Below are 18116 nucleotides of genomic sequence, written 5' to 3'. Positions count from 1 at the left end.
TGCATGACTGAGAGAGGTGCTACTTTAAGTTCACCACAGCCAGTTCGTTAACACCTGACTTACAAAGCTGCTCCTGAGTTTCTGCTTTCCCCTCAGCAGCTTTTTCTGACATCCTGGAGCTTTCCTTGTCCTCCACAGCACTTTGGGCCAAATCATCTCCAGCAGTACTTGCTCCTCCCTTGGTAGTTCACAAATACAGTATATGCACACTTCTTCGCTTGGGAGAGCCCAGCCCCTGGCAGTTAAACATCTGCAGTAGTCTCAAAGTACTTCACCTCTCTTTCTAACTCAGTTTGATTTCTTGTGGTTTCGTCTGAGGTTGCCCTTTTAGAAAGCACTGGCCTAGCTTTTCAAAAGGTCATGAACAAGGAAACTTCCTAATCTTAAAAGATGACTTCATCACCTATTCCTAGTTAAAAACATCACTCTAGTGTTGCGAGAAATTAAGAAAAATACCCGAACTAGTGGCTTATACCATGAATAATTTTTTAAATGCAAGTGGCTTGGACTGTACATGGCATTGCCAGAACACTGGTTCATTCTGCTATCTGAAAAATTGGGCACAATGTCTAAAAATGTCTTCGGTGATTAAGAGTTATCCTGCAGTAGGCACAGAAAGGAACTTGTGTACAGGTACCACTTACACTGAGCTCCTACACACGTGGCAGCACTGCCAAGTACTCCCTGTGCAGCACAGGAAGCAGTGCAGCACTGGAAGGGCCAGCTCACGACAGCAGAGCTGGGGTTTGGGGGTAGAGATCGCATATGGCACCCCAGAACCAAAGCCTGGCCTGGCTGTCCCACAGCTAAGAGTGCATTTATAAAGTCCTTTGACCCAGGACAGAGCTCCTTGCCAAGACTGTTGCATGTCAGGGAAGCACCTCCCTGTACACAGTGTGTATCCTAGCGACTGTTACTAGCAAAGGCAGAAATACAACTGGAGTTTATGTTTTGTTGTTAAATGGGTGCTTCCTCCCAGGATACCCAGCACAGACCCGCCTTCAGTCTGCAGCCAGACGTGCGTGGCCCCCTCACGCGATGCAGGGCAGCTACAACCTGTTCTAGGATGAGAGATGTCGGCAGATACAGCAGACAGGGCTGCAGTGAGAGAACCACCAGCAGCAGTGCTCCTGCTGCCAGGAGCTGCACAGGCATCATAAGCCATGCTTCTACTGCCAGAGCCAGGCCCAAGGTTCTCCAGGTTTGTACTCCATTAGGAAAAAACCCATCTCGGTTAGAAAAAAGCAAACCCAGTTTGCCCTCCAATATGAAAAACACCCAAAAACACAAACCCAAAACCCAGCTGTATGTTAGTGTCTGCGCAGCTGCTGCCAGCAGCACAGCTGCTGTAATCCAGGTACTTTTCTGCATGTAAACAAGCCCTTGTAAACTGCAAGAAATCACTCGATATGACAGATGGCTCATCCCTCTTGTTTTGGCAACGTTTGGCTGTGCCTTCCTCACCTTTCTGTAGCCATCAGCCAAGTTTGATATTGTCCTTTTTAAATGCAAACCACAATTTTTTTAATATTTCTGATTTTCTAGGTAATGGCTTTTCTGTAAAAGCAATTTTCACATGACAAAACAAATCCCTTTGCTATGAATAATCACAGCTATACTGATGAAGTCTCTCTGGGCAGACCCAGGCTGAACACAGCCTCACACAAGTGCTGGTCTCCACTCTACTGTGAGAAATCACGAGCAGGACGTGCTTGGGACTTTTCTGTGCCCTCTCTGAACTACACATGCCCCAGTGGTGCATGTCCTAAAGCTTTTTTGAATTCTGTTCCTGAGAAACGAGCAGTACAGCCAGTGCTGAAGTTACCAAAACAGCTTCTGTCATACAGGAGCATTTTTAACAGAAACACAAAAGTCCTCTTTTGAAACACTTCATGTGTGGCAAAGACTTGAACACAAAACATCCCAGACTTTTGAATTGAAATACAAGCTTTACAACCACATAGTAAGTGTAGGCTCTTATATTTAAGACTATATCATTTTATAGAGTACCAAAATAAGCAAAGGATCAGCACTCCATACAAAGTGTTAGTTCTCATGAAGAGGGTAGAAGGGAGATGGACTTTAATTACACTAAACTTTTTTTTTTTCAAGTCTAAAGAAAATTCCATTTCAGCAGAACAGATTTGGGTTTCAATTCCCCAAATTTCTAGTTCATTAAATAGCGTTTCTTTAAAGACAATTTACATTTTTTTCATTCAAAGTAAAGGGATGATTTAAAGCAATATTAACAAGGAGGTGGTGCTGTTAATGTTTAATGTCAATATGCATCTGCTATAAAGGCTAGAAGAGCAACACAACTTTATCTTTACTTCTGAAGACTACTAGAAATTGACTAACATTTGAGAGCAGTTTGCAGCACACTACACGGACTCCAGCTCTGGGCTGCTGCCAGGGAGCCTCTGCTAGTCTGTACGCTGCCACGAGGACTCGGCCAGCACAGCCCAACGCCCCAGTGCCGGCAGTGACACGTGTTCTCACACGTGTATGCTGAGTCCCACTGACAACGGTGACATCTCTCCCCTGTCTCATGGCATTAAAACACAAGTCAGCAGCTAACATTGCCACTACAATTTTACAGAAGCGTAAAGCTGAACATAATAGCAATTAAAACAAATTGAAGCTCTCTGTTAAACTTCATCCTCTTTCCCATCCTACTCCCTGTCCAGTCCCCTCCCTAATGTCTATTTTACAATAAAGAGGTTAAGTGGATTTACATGATGCAAGCCAACTCAAAGACTTTTGCCCTATACATATAACCATGTTAAACTGTGAAATTATACATGTGATAGATCTCTAACAGAGCGACTACCAGTTTAGATTTTAAAGAAACACAAGTATTTGAGCATGTACACAGCAATGAGTTTTAAAACTGTCCAACATCGTCACTTTCATACATTCTCTTCCTCTTTATAGCCTTAAAGGGATTTTAGACCTTGATGGTGACAATCCCAAACAAGAGTAAAATGAATTTATTTTATTGCAAACAAACGTCTAGAGTTAAACTTCTCCACCCACTTTCTTTAAAGAGAAAAGGAATCAGCAGGCTAAGGAGATACACCCATTTGAAAATTGACATGATTAAAAATTAAGATATAAAATGGGTGACTCACAGTTTCATTAGCTTACAAAATGGTGGAGTAACTACTACAAGCACACTAGGTATACAGTATTTTGTGGGGAAAGTTATACAGACACACAGCTAACTTCATATAGATCCCATTAGACAACTGGATTTACAACAAGTTTTGTTTAATAAGAAATGGGCAAAGCCAGCTTCTTTTCAGAATCAAAATGCAGAACAAATGGAAAAGAAATTATGGTGTTGTACCTTCACAAGTTTGAGCCTCCACAAATAAAGCAACCGAGTTTTACAACTTTAAGAGCTTCTACATACACTCCACCTTCACTATTTAGCCCCAGGTTTCTGCTTTGCCCCCAACATCCTAAAGAGTTCCAAGTGTTACAAAAAAGTCCTAGTTATTGCCAGAAACTTTTACCTCCCCCTCCTCCCCTCCCAACCCAAAAGCTTCATAGAGAAGATGGAGTGTAATATGGAGCTTTACATAATCTCATGGTATTTGAGGGCTACTGAGAAGCCTCCGTACGAATCTGGTTGCTAACACTGCTATCGTATTGTGACATGACTCACGACTGTTTCTTAGAAATCGGGGGATGGGGAAAAAGGAGAAAATTCTTTAATAAAAAGACACCAGGTACAAAGCAACGTTTTACTTTTGTTGTGGTAAAAAAAAAGTCACATTTTACAGATAAAATGCAGAACCCTGAAATACTGACACATTCTTTTATCGTGCACAATGCTGAGGTTCTCTTACGAATCACTTTAAAACTGCAATTAAAAATGTACAAAAAAAGAAAAGAAAAAAATCAACCCACAAAGCTTCTAAAAAAGGAACCCGCAGGCACTTCCTCTTGTGGAATGTTTAAAAAGTTAGCCTACTAAAGAAAACAGTCGACTTCTTGTGAAGGTTTTGGAGAAATATGTATCAGTTCATTTATTTGGGTATTCAATAATATCCTTGGTGATAATGCTGACTCCATGGCTTCTGACCCCAGAATTGCTGCAATAAAGAATAAATAGTTAGTTTTAATCTGCAGTTGCAAAATGGTTACATTTCTTACAGAAAAAAAAAAGTACTTAACAAACATCTAGTTCCTCTGGAACTTGAGAAGAATAAAATCCTCTCCAATAGCAGCAAGTTTCTGAACAACTGAAGGCAGTTATGAGCTCACCTCACAGCAGTAATGTGATGCCAAACACTACATACCATTAAGGCTGTTAAGCCACAGCTGATATTTGATATATCAAGACCATCAAGCCAGATTAAGTTTTGCACAGGAAACTATTTATAGTGATATTACCTAGCATTAGAAAATTTTAATATCCAGTTTTGATTACACATCTAATTATTTCAGTCAGCATTTTGAAATGTTCAAGTTAAAAAATCAGTAAAAAGATAAAGTTGGGACTACTTACACCCTGCTGCCACTGGTTGTAGCCCTGAGATTGGTTTTTGTAGCCACGATTATTTCCCCTTCCTCTGAAGTTCTGCAAGAGGACAACAGCTTTTAACAACTTCATCTATATGTGTTTTTCAGAAGTGTACTAATACCAATCTTTATTACCACCAAAACACCACACACCATATTGAAGCTTTCAAATTCAAGCTGTCAGTCTTGGGTTGAAACAAAACAAAAAAAACTACACAAAACAAAACCCTCCCTGAAAAACACTAGAATATCAAAAGCCTCCTCTCTCTAAGCAACTCCCTTTTAACAAGGGGCGAGAACATCAGAATTAATAAGCCAGCTCAAACTGTCGTTGCCAGTGGTCTGGAAAGCTGGCTAATCCAGTTTTGCCTCACCCTATTTTCAGCTGCTAAACTGCACCAGGACAACTAAAAATACAAGAGCTTGTCTATTTTCAGTTAGGAAAGGCTGTAGTTGCTACAAGGGTATGTTATCTGATCAGACAAAAGGATATGGGTCACACAACTGAAAATAGAAGAGCTAACCCACAGAACTTCAAACAGAAGTTATGGTACAACAAAGGACATTGATACTAGTAGATAAAATATTTCATTTCTCCTGTTTGTCAGTATTATGCAAACTTGAGCCATGTTTACTGGCTTGGGCTCCATCTGCTGGCTTTTCAGTAATCCAGTTTTTTTTTCATGAATTCCACTGATACTCCACCAGGTAAGACCTAGGCTAGCACCTTTACCAGTTGCATTTGATACCAGACACCAAGACAAAGACTGTGCAGAGTCATTTCCATAAAGTTCCCTAAATATTTGATAGAGTTACACCTTGACCCTAAAGCCGAACAACAGTTACTATTGTCAGGAGAGGGGGGGACACGTGACAAACAAAAAATCCCGAACACAAGCCTTCACATACATGCCCTAGAAATCTTCGTTTTTAACAAGACAGAGGTACAGCCTTAACATGGAACCCCCACATCCACATCAGCACTTCTTACACAGCATTCAGAGCCCTGCGCACATGCACTAAACCAAAAAAGCCTTGCAGTGGTGGCAGTGGTGCAGCACCACAACCTAGTGTGCAGCTGTTCACAGCCACCAAACCTTTCAACCAACCTCATCCAAAGTACTGTAGTTCACCCAGTCAATCCCCCCTCCCCACCCAAGCATCACCTGGTTGTAGTTCCCCCTGTTGGGCATTCCACCTCTGTTATAGTTTCCTCTGTTTGAGTAGCCACCTCTGCTTGGAAAGACAGGGCCGCGAGGATATGGGTAGCCAATCGCACCGCTGCTGCCACCGCCACCACCGCCACCTCCACCACCTCGCTGAGGCATGTTGCCTCCCCTTCTGTTGTATCCACCACGATTGCCAGGGACTGCAGGGAGAGAGTTACTTCAGGTCTTACATATTTCCTACTTGAAAATCAACAGTGCAATCCAGGATTTTGACAATTTTCTCATTTAAGCTGGACAATTAACTCTGCACTAAAACATTAAAGCTTGCTGAAATTGAAAGCAAGATTCCCACTAAATAATAACTGCAATGCAAGTACTACACCCTTTTTTCCCCTCAGTAGCAGCAACCTCCAGAATTCACAGCCTTATTTTTAGGCTCACCTCCTCCTCTGAAGTTGCCCCGCATGTTGAATCCTCCACGTCCTCTCTGACCCCTATTAAATTGATTTTTATTGCTCTTCTTGTTCTTCTTTGAGCCAGTGTTCTGTTTCTTTTCTGGCGGAAGAGCTTTCTTACTTTCTTCTTTATACTGTTCCAAAAGCTTCTGAGCTTCTTCTTTTTGCAACTCTACATAGATTATTTCATCAAAACATTCTGCTACCTCTGGCAGTGTGAAGTTCCCTATAATTGCAAAAACACTGAGTATTCAGCATCTACATTCAGCTACAATCAAAGCCGCAATTTAATCACCTTTCTCCCATTCTTCCTCCCACCCCCTGCATTCCCTCAAGCATAGGGACAAAATTACATAATTTGAGCATTTAGGAAATATAACAGTGACAAAAGAAATAAACAGGTCTTCATGGAGTTACCAGTACTGTTCCAAACCTCAAAAACATTCTGCCTGTATCTTTTTTTTCTTTTATAAGCCTCCACTCAGAATACCAGTTTCTGCCAAATATATCACTCATATAGGGCACTTTATGCCAAGACAGCTTTGTGCATCTGCATGAAGCGTATCAGCATAACTGAGTAGTGTTAAGGACTGCAGCAGAGGGAACACAATATAGTGTTATCCTACCAAGTTACAATAGTCTTCCAGTTTTGTTTAAGTACAACTGTTTAAGATAAAGTGATTTTTTTTTTAGACTTCACGTTTACTTAATCCTTTAAACAGATAGTCAGCATCCTAAAACACAGTATAGGATTATGTTCCATGCCTTTCATTTTGAGAACTGCATGCTCTGGAAGATCTTTTCCCTCCACCTCTGCCTTCTTTTGTGTTCTTTGCTTGTAGTCTTCATCTTTTGGGCAAACAACAACTGCTTTGCGCTGGAAGCCTGCAAACAGGCACATTTTTCTCCTCTGCGCAGCTGCAGACACATTTGTCTGAAAAAAATGCAGTAACTTACTACACGTAGCTGTCATTGTAAGAGTTAAGGAAGTCAACTTATGGTGTATAGACTTCACCTCTACAAGAGCTTGCAATGAAGTTTACAAATAACTGGACATAAAGATGCTGCACAATGCAAAGTTACGAACTCATATCCACGTGTTAAAACGCTATTCCTCCCACATCCCATAAATCCAGAGAAGTTCAGACAAGCATTTGTAGTATTATCTCAACTTTGTGTCCCCTGAGTAGTAAGTAAGTGAAAGTGCTATTACAATGTAACTTTAATCCCAGTTAATTACTACATTACAGCCTATAACAGATTTCCTTAACCGTTTTTCACTGAAGTTTCTACCTGATCCAAAATGAAATTCCGCTTCTTACGAGCTGCAATCTCAATGAATTTCCCAAGACACTGTGGAGCTCTCTGCAACAGTGTGTTAAGTTTCCCAGTGTCTGCCATCTGACGCTTAAAACCTGCAACCTATGGAGAGATTTTCCAGAGTTAAAGTAGTCGTGATACACGTGGCTGACATTTTCTTTGCTAAATGTTCTCCACCTCAATTCATGGATTGTTCAATTGAAGGCTATAGCTGCGAACTCGTAACTGAAATTCTCAAGCCTCCATAAGACACAGAGCTTTACAAACAAAGACTCTAGGTGAATCAATACAGTTCAGTTCAAGGTATACTCATCACAATACTAATTCCAGCTAAACATTCTATTCTGAAAACAGTAACACAGAGAAATAGAAATACGTTAAAGAGTCAACAACAGCTGACTATTTTTTATATACTACCACAAAAAGCTTTAGAATTCTGCTGTGCCACATACAAATGAGCAGCTCAGCAAGGTAAAAAGACTTTTAACAGTCACTAGCTAACACGTAGCCAGTTTCTTTGATACAAAAGAATCCCACAGCAGCCAGACACCTTGCATTTACACCAAGTTTTTAATATATTAAGAAATCAAATGTCGTATTTTCACTTACCATCATTTTGTCCATAATAGTATTTGTCCCAAGAATGTTGTATTTCCCGGGATTTGCTGCTGCATGTTTGGTAACCCATGTAGTCTTGCCAGCCCCAGGCAAACCAATCATCATCACCACCTATGACGACAAGTTCTATACTTGAGATACTAGTTCAAAGATTGTCTTTAGTATGTAACTTAGCCCAGAAAGCCTAATGAATACTGAGAGGGAATGTAGGAGTGTCAGGGGGTGGTGGTGGTAGTGAACAGTCATGGGATACCAAGTATTAAAGCTCCCAAACAACATCAGAGTGTGGTGTAATAGTCTGCTTAAGTCTGCCACTGCCATCCATCCATCTCAACAACTTTGAGATTATCAAGAAGAAACTTACCTCACAATCTTTCTTTTGCTCAGGTCCCTTTGGTCCTCGGACCCTATCCTCCAGGGGGACCTTCTGGATGAAGGTATACTCTTCAGGAACAGGAAAGTAAGGTTCCTCCTTCTGACCAAAGTTAAACTCAACTGCACAGTTATGGCAGAGAACATGTGGAAAGAGTGGTCGTCCATCAAGAACTTCCTTGCTTATTTTGAATGCAACACCAAGCTCTTGTCCATTCTTGGAATATGAGAGTTCCACTTCATCACCATCAAAATTCTGTTTTTCAGACAAAACATCAGGTTAGATACAAGTACCTCACTCTATGAAATTATATTAGTCACTTCACTATATTCATTTAACTCCTGTAACACTGCTATATCATAAACGAACTAAAACAAATTTTCTCTTACAATGAGTTACTGCCAATGATCATCTTGTTTAAGATCTGATTTTTTTGTTAAAGGCTTTAAAGACATTTGTTTATGAATACGTAATCACGTTGGCAGCAGCAGCCACTGTTGATAATAGCTGCTGCTTCTAGCATCTCCCTATGTTAAACAACTTGTCTTGCTCCCATGATTTTAAGTATTTGCTTTACTGCTTATCACATCAAAGAAGTCTAAAAATATTCTCTTTTGAGGAAAAACATCCTTGAAATAAGTGAAAACTTACAGCAAAACATCCAATCACATCATTTTCATCAAACTTCTCACCAAAGTCTTCAGTCTCACAATTGCAAGTCTTTATTCCTTTTAGAGAATAACCATAAGAAAATTCTTCTTCACCTGAAGAAATAATTTAAACTAATTAAAAACAGGCATTCCCACCTAACCTTTTAGAAATAAATCACTTTACAGCTACTTATGTAAGCTGCTGTTCAGAATATTTTTATTAATGCCAAAACAAGCTATGACCCTAAACAGTTACACAAGCTCACTTTTCTATTCAAGAGTACTCTCACTTGAGATGGAACAGCAGCGTTTCCTCATCCCAGTTTTAAGAGCCTTATGCTGCTGGTTCCAGATTCATCCTGACAAAGCTGAACTGCCAGATAAAGACATGAGCAAGTATTTTTAAAATCTGAAGACCTCACATTATGCACTGGTATACCTACTGTAACATAGTCAGAAAGGCTTTCTGACTGAATTTAGTCTCCAGTAGCACTTACCCCTCCCATTTTAAAGGGAGTTTAGCAGACAGTCAGCCTATGCCACAGCTGAGGATGAAGCTGCAAGGAACAAGCTAACAGGAAGTGTCAAACATAAGCACTCAGGTGGAACTTAAGTACTTAACTAGAAAGCTGTTGCTGATGTCAGAACATACCAACTCATACACATTTCCCACAAAGATGTGTTTCAGCAACAAGTATGAGCTGTCAGTGTTATTATGACCATTTGCCATGTATCTAATGAAGTTGTACTTTTTTCTTTCCAACTTTTTTCAGAAATTAGGATTTCCCCCCCAAGCCAAAGGAATGATAATGGAGTTATCCATGAATTTTTTTTCACTGGTTAAATCTTACACTATGTCCCATCCTTGAAGAAAAAAGAGAAGGGCTGTCCCTGTTCCCTCTTATGACACCACACAAAAAGGAGAAATCTTTATCTTGTTAGGTATTCGATAATGTTCTCCACAAGCCATACTTGACCACTGGAAGAACTAGCTCTGAAATTATGAACTCCTTACAGGCCTGAATACTTAATGGCTTAATTTGAGTCATTTACAGGACATGGTGTGAGGAAGTTTATTACTAGGACCAAATAAAGACTTTTCAGAACACACAGATTACAATCACTAAGCTTGTCCCACCTGCTTCAGAAAAAGATGATTTAAAACTTCAGCCATATTCAGCATACACAATTCAAAAGCAATCAAACATTTAATTCTTACCAAGCAACATTCCACTTGTGTTCAGTGACCAGCCAACTCGCACTTCATGTATGTCAATATCTTTTGTATACAGGTGTTTAACAGGAATCTTTTCTGTAACCTATTTTTAAATTATTCAGCAAAAGGTAAGCGATATTTATTAGACACTAACAAGATGGAAGCACAAAAGGTAGTATTTGGAACCTTTACACATTGGTTGAATCTTTGCTAAGTCTAAGTAATCACCTTCTGCAAAAATAAAACATTCTGAAACCACAAGCCAACGACTAAATAGTTTTATCTCCTGACCTAGCAATGAAGATTGAAGATACCATATATCTTGATCACTTTGTCAAAGCAGTCCCCCTCAGTGGCCAAAAGCCTTAAGTCCTTTTGACACTGTATTAATATCACAAACAAGATGTATACATACTTAAAAAAACCAAAAGAGCTGCCATAAAATTGGGATTAACAGTAAATTACTTTGCTAAGAAAATATGCAATGGATAAAAAAAATTGCTTTATATAGACTGAGGCAAATATTACACTCGTCCCTTTTCACTGTAAGCAGACTTCCTGGGCAAACCGCCAACTTCCAAACAACATAACCAGATTTAAACAAAAAAACCCCAACATACAAAACCCCCCCAACAAACCACCTAAAAGCACTGGAATCTGTAGGCAACCAGCTATTTCTTAATTGCATTTACTAACTTCACCAAATTCAAGTGAAAAATCCATCAGTACCCTACCAGCTTCCACAATTAATTTAAGTCAGGTCAAACTGATTTGAAAGTGAACAGGGCAATAGGGACATTAATTTCACTTTAGTGGCCTCCCAAAGTTAAAGAAAGAAATCGCTCCATGCAACAGCAAGAACGGGATCACTACCCAGTTCTCATGGAAAAAGTTACATGTCAAAGCACTAGAGGAAGAGAATAGAGTAAGAGAACACAGGCACATCATGTGCAAAGAAGCCTTTAACATGGTTTTAAGTAAAAAAAATAAAAAAAAAAATTCAAGCTTTCTGCTCTTGTTACTCTTCCATCCACAAGTTGGAGAAATCAATTTATTACAAGGCTGATTGCTCTTTGCTGTTCTTAGCCTTCAGGAGAACTTCTGTTCTCAAAATTTAACTACCTGCTAAATACTCACATTCAATGCATCAAGTCAGAGTTAATCATGTTGAAAGGGACCTCTGGAGGTCATCCAGCCCAAGTCTCTACCTAGAGCAGGTCAAACTCAAAGAGAAGTGGAAACAGAAAGGACTGCTGGGATAATTTATATCCCTTTTTTAAAAAGAAATCAAGCTCTCTGTACTCTTCAAAAAGTCCAAGCAAACTTCTGACTAGAGAGTATAAAAGTTCTTCAAGTGTTGATGCATGAGCTCCCAAATAGAATTCTTGGTTAAAAAATGAGAGCAAACGTCTCATTCAGACAAAATGAAGGGTTTTGTGGTTTTTTTGGGGGGCTTTATTTGTTTGGGGTTTTTTTTGTTGTTAAATGGAAGTTCTTATTAAAGAGGCAACAGTTTTGCAAACTGAGCCATCTTTTATCAAGAACATTTCACAGGCACATAAGACAAGGCCTTCCCAGGCCTTGTTCACATGACGTAGTTTTAACTTAGTCCAAAAAATGTGACAAGTATAAACAATATTATATTTAAGCATGCAAAACAGTCTCCTGTAAGCATCAGTAACTCACCTTCATCTCAAAGCAGACTTTGCCTTTAGAAACTCCATAGGAAGCTCTCCCTCCAGCCCAAAGGAAAGCAAAGCTTTCCATGGTCAGAGAGGAAGCACTAAACCGGTCTCTTGAGATTTTAAAATGCAGGTCACAGTTATCTGTTAACATAAAAATCATTCTGTTTACTCTGATTACAAAATAACGTACAGGTGTCCAATTGTATGCATTAAAGGTGATGTCAGCTTTCAAAGGTGATATTCAAGACAAACTGCCAGCAAGTACTCATTGGCTTTCAGAAAAGCAACTCACAACTGAACATATGCCTAGACAGAGGCACAGGCTGAAGCTCAGCATAAAGTCTTAAAAAAACTAGCTAACAAGAGCAATTTTTCAAGGTGTTATCTTCACTTTTGTCACCCATTTCCCCTCTATTTTTTCCATCTGCTTAAAAGCCCCTGAATTTCACCTTATCTACCCACTTGAGTCTTCTTTGTTGGTTACCTATTTCTGCCAGTACAGAGCAATTTGCATCACGCTCTTGGCAGTATGTGCTGTTGTACTGTTTTTGAAGTATTCTTAATGCTCACCCTCAAAATTAAGGGCTGCTAAGACGTAAATATGAACGTTTGAGTACTGAAAATAGTCTCTGGTTAATACAATAAACTAGCGAGTCCCATTACATTAAGCCAATTAAAACACAAGTGTTTAATTCAAACACTCTCTGTGCTTAGCCTGAGAACCTACTTCAGACCAAAAACAAGACCTACAACTATGAATTCACCTAAGAGCTTAAGTGGAACCTTGGTTTTACAGGCATCTTCAGAGCTGAACACCATCAAATTGCTAATTAATCTTTTAATAGGTTTCAGAATGACAATGCCAAATGGTAAGATGGGGTGCAGCATAGAGCACTTTAATTCCCCAGAACAAGGAATCCATAGATGAAGCTCCAAACCTATTTGATAGTTGCAAGAAAGAAGCTAAAGGAGCAAACAGCGAGTTCTGCTCTAGTGTAAAACCTGCACGCTGCCTGAGCACACCAAATGCAGTCTGCCCTGTATTACTGGCAACTGTCACGCACAAGATTTTTGCATACAACCATCCCCAACTGCAACAGTGTTTTCCAAGTGTTTTCTCATTAGTACTTCTAACTTTTATTTGTTGTGTGAAAACCAGATAAAATCACACAGAAGAAACCCACCTTTACATGTTACTTATAGAACAGGAAATGACAACAGAATTTCAAATTACAGCTTCCTTTTAAGACATGGGAAATAAAAGGTACTTAAGAGTGGCTAAACCTCTTATATGTCTGGATCACTATGGTGCAGAAAAGAGAATACCTATTCAGTCTTTAAGCTATGTTTGAATCTTATCTCCAAACAGTCTGTTAACACTTTAAATCATGAAGTTTGTCCAGTAAGAAAACTTTTCACTAGGAATTATTATTATTATTATAGAAATAGTAATAATTAACAGCAGCCATTTACTCAGTCATTGGGAAAATCCAAAGCTCCCACAGAGGTGGCTACTCACCAGGTTAGCAGCTAGAAACTTGAGATTCAGTTACCAAAATGTCAAGGATTGCATACTGAGCAGTTTATGTGGCTGTGAACTAATACTGCCTTCCATTTCAAAGCACTTGTTGTGGGAAAAAAACCATCTGGAACCACTAACAAATATGCTAGATAATGCCAGAAGTTAAGCTTTTCTTCCATGGCACTTTAAGAATCCAACAAGTTCAAGCACTACTTATTCCAGTTTTCTAATATTGCACTAAGTTCTTATACTTACCCTCAAGAATACAAATGTCAACTTTGCTCTTACGGTACATCCCAGTAATAGTAATGTTTATAATCTGTCTCAAAAAAAACCCATTTGCAGGTACTTGTCAAAGTCTACGCTCTGCCAACGAATTCTCTCTGTCTTCCCACTTACACAAATCACCACCCAACCCCATAAACTCCCAGGCTGCATAAATGGGTCACTTTTCAGGAGGTCTTACCAGATTCTGTTCAATTTCTCAGAAGATGTGAAAGAACACTCCACTGCTCGGTACATATATAGCGCAAGTTATGCAGGAAGCTCACTTCACCAACCATACCATTGTAATCACTTACACTACTGACTCTCTAAGCTTTCTGAAGCAGCAGTGCTGGACAACTATTTTCTCAAGCTGTTTTCAGGGTGTTCTATGTTCACTCTACATTTGGCCACCCAAGCTTCCATACTGTGTAAGAGTTTTGGTTAAGATTTCTTCACAGAATTCTGTCACCACAGACTTTGTAGGAAAACAAGCTTACTGCTGCTAATATACTTGCACATCCTTCTGATCTCTGTATATTGAAAATGGGTAGAAACACAATTTCTTTTTTTTTTAGTTACCTGGTAATGAAAGTCAACAAATGTATTCTCCCCGCATTTCAGAAAGTGTGGCATTAAGATTAAAAATATAACACCACATCTTTCCAGAGCAAAGGAAAGCATGTTTACTCACAAGTATCAAGACAAACCACTGTGTCATCAAAATGTTCATCTTCTTCTTCAACAGGTGGTTGAGGGGACTTGGCCCTGATAAAACAAAGACCAAACAAAAGATAATAAAGCTACACATATTTTAACAATGTTAAAATAGACACTCCTGTACTTTACTCCTCCTCATTCACAAAATGCTACCCAACATCAAGTCTGTTTACCTGCTATACTTATTTTCCTCAATGTATTCAAAATATCCTCGGCCATGGTCCTCACGTGGTCTTTTCACTCCCCTCTTCTTCTCACCAGGTTTTTGTTCCATTTTACCATCTCCTGTAACAAAATGAATGATTCACTTTAATTATTTTAAGTTTTAATATAATTAGGAATAAAATCTCTCTGAGGGCTATAAGCTTGTAAATTAAAAGAACCTACAGCCTGAGAAAAACAATAATATCCTAAAAAGAAGTTTTGCTTTTTTTTTTTTTTTTAAGATAGAACCCCGTATCTCGAATTTTCTCGGGAGACTCAGAACTTGTCGTAAGTCAGAAGCGATTTAGCAGACGGAAGCGGCCACTACACCACGCAGCAGCCGGTACGGCCGTCGGTGTTAAGATCCCCACGGAAAAGCCAGAAAAATAAAATGAAAAAAAATAAAAGGACCAAAAAAAACCTGGACCCGCCGCGACGCCGCACCCCCATCCTCCTCCCCGCGGGGACAGCGGGACATTCCCGGCCGCTCGCAAGGGCACGGCGCGATCCGCACGACTGCGCCTCCTCCCGGCGGGCCGCAGGCGGGAGCCCCAGGGCAGGAATTCCTCCTCCTCCTCCCGCCTCCATTGTACCGCCGGGCCTTCCCAGCGCCATCCCGTGCGCCCAGCCCGGAAGTGACGTCACGCGCGCCGCGCGCCCCTCGGCGCACAATGCACAGCGCGCCCCAGCGGCCCCTCCGCCGCCCCTCCCCCCACGGCCCCTCCCCCGCCCGGCCCCCCCCGCCGGGGCCGCACGAGGCGCGGGGCCTCCAACGTCCTCCCGCGCGCGCCCCGGAAGCCGCCCCCCCCTCACACCCCCCTGCGGGCAGCCCCCGCCATGGCGGGCGGGGGATGGGATTAATGGCCCCCCCTCGTCCCCACCGCGCTCACTCACCCCCGGCGCCCTGAGCCCCAGGGCGGCCGCTGCCGCCTTCCGCTTTCTTCTGCTGCTGCTGCTGTTGCTTGGCGGGGCCCGCCGGGCCGGAGGCGGCGGCCGCGGCGGGCCCCGAGGCGCCCCCGGCGCTCTTGCCCGGGGCCTCCTTGGTGGCGGCGGCGCCGCGCGGCGGGAGGAGCGGTGGGGGCTGCTGCGGCTGCTGGGACTGCGGCGGCTGCTGGTCGCCGTGCCCGTTGGCGTCTCCGGCCACGGCCTCCTCCTCGTCGGCCAGCTCGTCCTCCCCCTCCTGGAATCCCTGGTCGTCGCCGTTCTCATCCTCCTCCTCCTCCTCTTCCTCCTCCTCGCCGCCCGCCTCCTCCTCCATGGGGCCGCCCCCGGCCCCCGCCCGCTCGCCGTTCTCTTCGCCCAGCTCCATGGCGTCGCCATCAGCGGCCTCCAGCCCTTCCTCGTCGTCGTCCTCCATGGCGGAGGCCGCGGCCTGGCCAGGGCCTCCCCCCTGGCGGAGCTGCGCGGCGCCCCCGCCGCTCTCGGCCGCCTCCCCCTCCACGCTGCCGTTGCCGGGCTCGGCCGCGCCGCTGGCGGGGCCGCCCCCGCCGGCCTCCTCCTGGTCAAGCGCGGCCTGGAGCCGCTCCATGAGCTCGGCCTTGAGGCCCTTGTCGGAGAGGCGCCGCTTTTTCAGCTCCTCCTTCAGCTCCGACACCTTCAGCTTCTTCACGTTCACGGGCGAGCAGCTCATGGCGGCGGCGCTGGCGGCTCGGTCCCTGGGCGGCGCGCGGGCGGCGGCGGTCAGGGACGGGCGGGCGACTCTGGCTGTGCCTGCGGTGTATGGGTGCCCCGGCGGGCGGTGGGAACGGGCGGGAGGCGCGGGGGGCCTGTGCGGCTGCGGCGGCTGCGGGAGCTGCGGAGCGGGACCCGCCTGGCGCCAAATCCTTTCACCGCGAGCTCGCGAGGGAGACGCGCCTCGCGGGGCCGCGCACGCACCGCCGCCGCGCGCGCGCCGCCCCGCCCCGCCCCCGCGCACGTAGGCCCTCCCGCGCTACCGTAACCACCCTGTTACCGTAAATGCCCGGTCGAGCGCAGCGGGGCCCGCCGCCCTTCTGGCGTATTCCTGCCCGGCAGCGGATTCACCAACACGCAGCTCCGGCACACTGACCCCGCTCGGGGCTGGGAGCCGTCCCCGCGCCAGCTCCCGCTCGCTGACATGAGGCCACGGCCCGACCGAAATGCCCCCGCGTTCGAGCCGCAGCCTCGCAGCGCTCTGCCCTGCTTCCCCTCAGTCCCCGGCGCCCCTCTCGGGCCTAGTCCCGCACGGTTTATGCGTAAAGGCTTCGAAGAGGGGCACTGCCGCCCGAAATAGTTCCCCTGGCACAGCCCTGCTAACGCGGTTATGTAAGGGCAGGAGCGAGCAATCCGCGTCCCCGCAGCACCGGGAGGAAGCAGGCGCAGGGCTGATCCCAAAGCAGAGCCCTGCGATAACAAAGGTTCTGGAGTGCCTCAACTGGGGCTCGGCACAGAGCCCACCCACCAACCAAAACCGCTCAGCTTTCCCTCCTGTCCCCCACCCCTCTCTGCACAGTATTAATTGGGGGCTCTCCCCAGCTACCCAAGCTGTACAGCGGTTGAATTTGGGATTTTTCCAATTCGGTCAGAACTAACAAGAACAAACAGGAGAGAATTTTGCATGAACACGAAGGCAGAACTGATCTACGACTCAGCTTCCTTAGGGAGCAGGAATAAAAAACTAATTTTCCCTTCAGGAAAAGGAAAGCAAGTCAAACCATCGGTATGAGGCGCAACAGAAGGGAAGGTGTGTTTGGCACGAAGTTGCCTTGTGTTGGTGCAGATGGCGTGGCCTCCTGAATTAGAACAAATTACTTTTACCTGCCCCGAGAGGAAGGGAGGAGAAACAAGGAAGTCACCCTGTTTTAACTGCACAAGGAAAGGGCTCTATCAAGCACGTACAGGCACACACTGCTCTGTCCTCAGTCAGGCTACATCTATTGGGAGGAAACACGACTCAGTCAGCAAGGTTAGCTCAAGCCAGCACTACAGAACAGCTTGTTGGAACAGAGACAGGACAAGATGCAATATGTACAGATGAGAAAAAGGTTGCCAGAACCTTTCCCTTACTATAAATGCAAGTTAGTAGATTTTATCTCAGTCCAGTAGGTCAGAGTCATCTCAATAGGGGAAGAAGAAAAGGGTAAGAGTGCATCAGTGCAAGGCAGAGGTCACTGTGTGAGGAAACTGCTCTACTATAAACCATTACCTTTGTTCATTTCTTCATGAAAAAACTCTCTTAGCTAGTCTGCTGAGTAATTCTTGATATATACTCTTCTGCCAAGGTGGCAACAAAAGTAAACAGAGATCACCTAGTTAATATTGCAAGATTACTGACTAAAACTTACAGATAGCTCTGTATTAATTTAGATGTCATCTGCCTATTATATCTGAACCTCAGATGGAGCCCTACATTTGGACCTTGATCTGGCATAG

General features: G+C 43.6%; 1 protein-coding gene across 2 annotated transcripts; it reads right to left on the bottom strand.

Moving 5' to 3' along the window:
• Positions 1-1964: 1964 nt before the first annotated feature.
• HNRNPU (heterogeneous nuclear ribonucleoprotein U) lies at positions 1965-16578 on the bottom strand. Of its 2 annotated transcripts, XM_027740992.2 has the most exons (15): positions 15743-16578; positions 15621-15700; positions 14696-14807; positions 14497-14570; positions 12018-12157; positions 10335-10434; positions 9117-9229; positions 8457-8720; positions 8084-8203; positions 7448-7576; positions 6920-7088; positions 6141-6380; positions 5697-5899; positions 4517-4588; positions 1965-4100 (listed from the first exon to the last, which is right to left on the bottom strand). In XM_027740992.2, the coding sequence occupies exons 1-15, from the start codon at positions 16354-16356 to the stop codon at positions 4047-4049; spliced, it is 2484 nt and encodes an 827-aa protein (XP_027596793.1). In that variant the 5' UTR covers positions 16357-16578; the 3' UTR covers positions 1965-4046. The 2 variants fall into 2 exon arrangements, with proteins under 2 accessions (XP_027596793.1, XP_027596791.1); XM_027740990.2 differs by having other exon boundaries at positions 15621-16578.
• Positions 16579-18116: the final 1538 nt, after the last annotated feature.

Source organism: Pipra filicauda, unplaced genomic scaffold (genome assembly GCF_003945595.2).
Source record: "Pipra filicauda isolate LSUMZ 115617 unplaced genomic scaffold, ASM394559v2 scaffold351_size757598_pilon, whole genome shotgun sequence".
Taxonomy (NCBI): domain Eukaryota; kingdom Metazoa; phylum Chordata; class Aves; order Passeriformes; family Pipridae; genus Pipra; species Pipra filicauda.
The sequence above is the reverse complement of the archived record's forward strand: the minus strand, read 5'-3'. Positions and strand labels throughout refer to the sequence as shown.